We start from the raw sequence: 1,220 nt of genomic DNA on the forward strand, positions 1-1,220 counted from the left end.
GGTTTTTTAAGGTACTGATTAATAGCTTTTAACGTGATATTATTATTATATTGTTGAATTATAATTGTAGCCCATGATAATTGCAGAGGCAAATGATGTTGATTATATTGGGAATAAATAATTGATAAAATCCTTGTTGGATGAGGAGACTAAACAGTTTGTGTTGTCCCTGGTATAATGAAAATTAAAACAGCATAAAATAAAATAAAAAAATGGCTAAAGCTTACACTCAAGACACCAATGCGACTATTTAAAAGATTTGTTTTAATCTTAATCTTTGCTATAGAAAGAAAATATGATAAAAATCCAGAATAATGTCCAGTTTGGTGGTGTTTACCTGGCGGGCAGAGGAGGGTCGGCCTTGCCGGCCACCAACCAGGAGGAGCGGTGGTAGGCGTAGCGGTACCGCTTGTTGTCCACCGGGACGATGTCCATCAGGACGATGTACTTGGAGTCCTGGTCAACCCCGGAGAAAGAAACCCGGATGGTAGGAAACATCCGCCTGTAGGATAATATTCTTATTATTATTATTGCAATAAATAAAAAAAGAAAAAAAGAAAAAAAAAGAAAAAGAAAATATAAAAATAAAATGTAAACGGAATATTTGGATGATTCAGCGTTAGAGACGGATTTAACTCCATAAAAACAACAGGATATGTAATAAAGGTTGACTAAACCGTCTTTGATCCTAGAAACAGCAGACAAAGGGGATCAGATTAATGGGATTTTAGATTGGATTTTAAAAAGAAAAAAATAAATACAACCAAACATTATGCAAACAGCCTGTTTATCAAATCATGAAAATAATAAAATGTATCAGGTTGGATATATGTTTAAAAATTTTATTTTAATGTGGCTACAAAATAATTATTGTGGTAAAGTGATGCCTTTAGAGTAAAATAAATTGTGCTGAAAATGTTGGACTTCTTTATCACAATTAGCCCATTGCATTAAATTTAAAGAAAGTATTTTCGTTTGAAAAATAACCATTTTGTAAAATTAACCCTTGTTGTGTGTAGCACAAAAAAAAAAAAACGCCCCAAAAAACCCGACAATAGTTATAACCTCTACTGAAAGTGAAGACTTAGAAAGATTTTAGTTGTCATTTTGTTTATACCAGCGTAAAACAAAAAGAAATTTCGTTTGTAACAGCTCTCTGGACAATTTAATCTGCAGCCTTGATAGTAAAAAAAAAATACAAAAATAAATAAATAAAAAAT

The 1,220-nt window shown here is 31.7% G+C and overlaps 1 protein-coding gene across 1 annotated transcript in view; it reads right to left on the minus strand.

The window, feature by feature from the left end:
- LOC107087514 (T-box transcription factor TBX20-like) overlaps positions 1 to 1,220 on the minus strand; it is a 16,731-nt gene that overhangs the window by 13,704 nt on the left and 1,807 nt on the right. The window contains 2 exon segments of the mRNA XM_015379166.1: positions 237 to 336; positions 338 to 502. Of these exon segments, the coding sequence (XP_015234652.1) occupies positions 237 to 336; positions 338 to 502 (265 nt within the window).

The sequence above is a fragment of the Cyprinodon variegatus genome, unplaced genomic scaffold (genome assembly GCF_000732505.1).
Source record: "Cyprinodon variegatus isolate N-32 unplaced genomic scaffold, C_variegatus-1.0 Scaffold0, whole genome shotgun sequence".
In the NCBI taxonomy this organism is placed as follows: domain Eukaryota; kingdom Metazoa; phylum Chordata; class Actinopteri; order Cyprinodontiformes; family Cyprinodontidae; genus Cyprinodon; species Cyprinodon variegatus.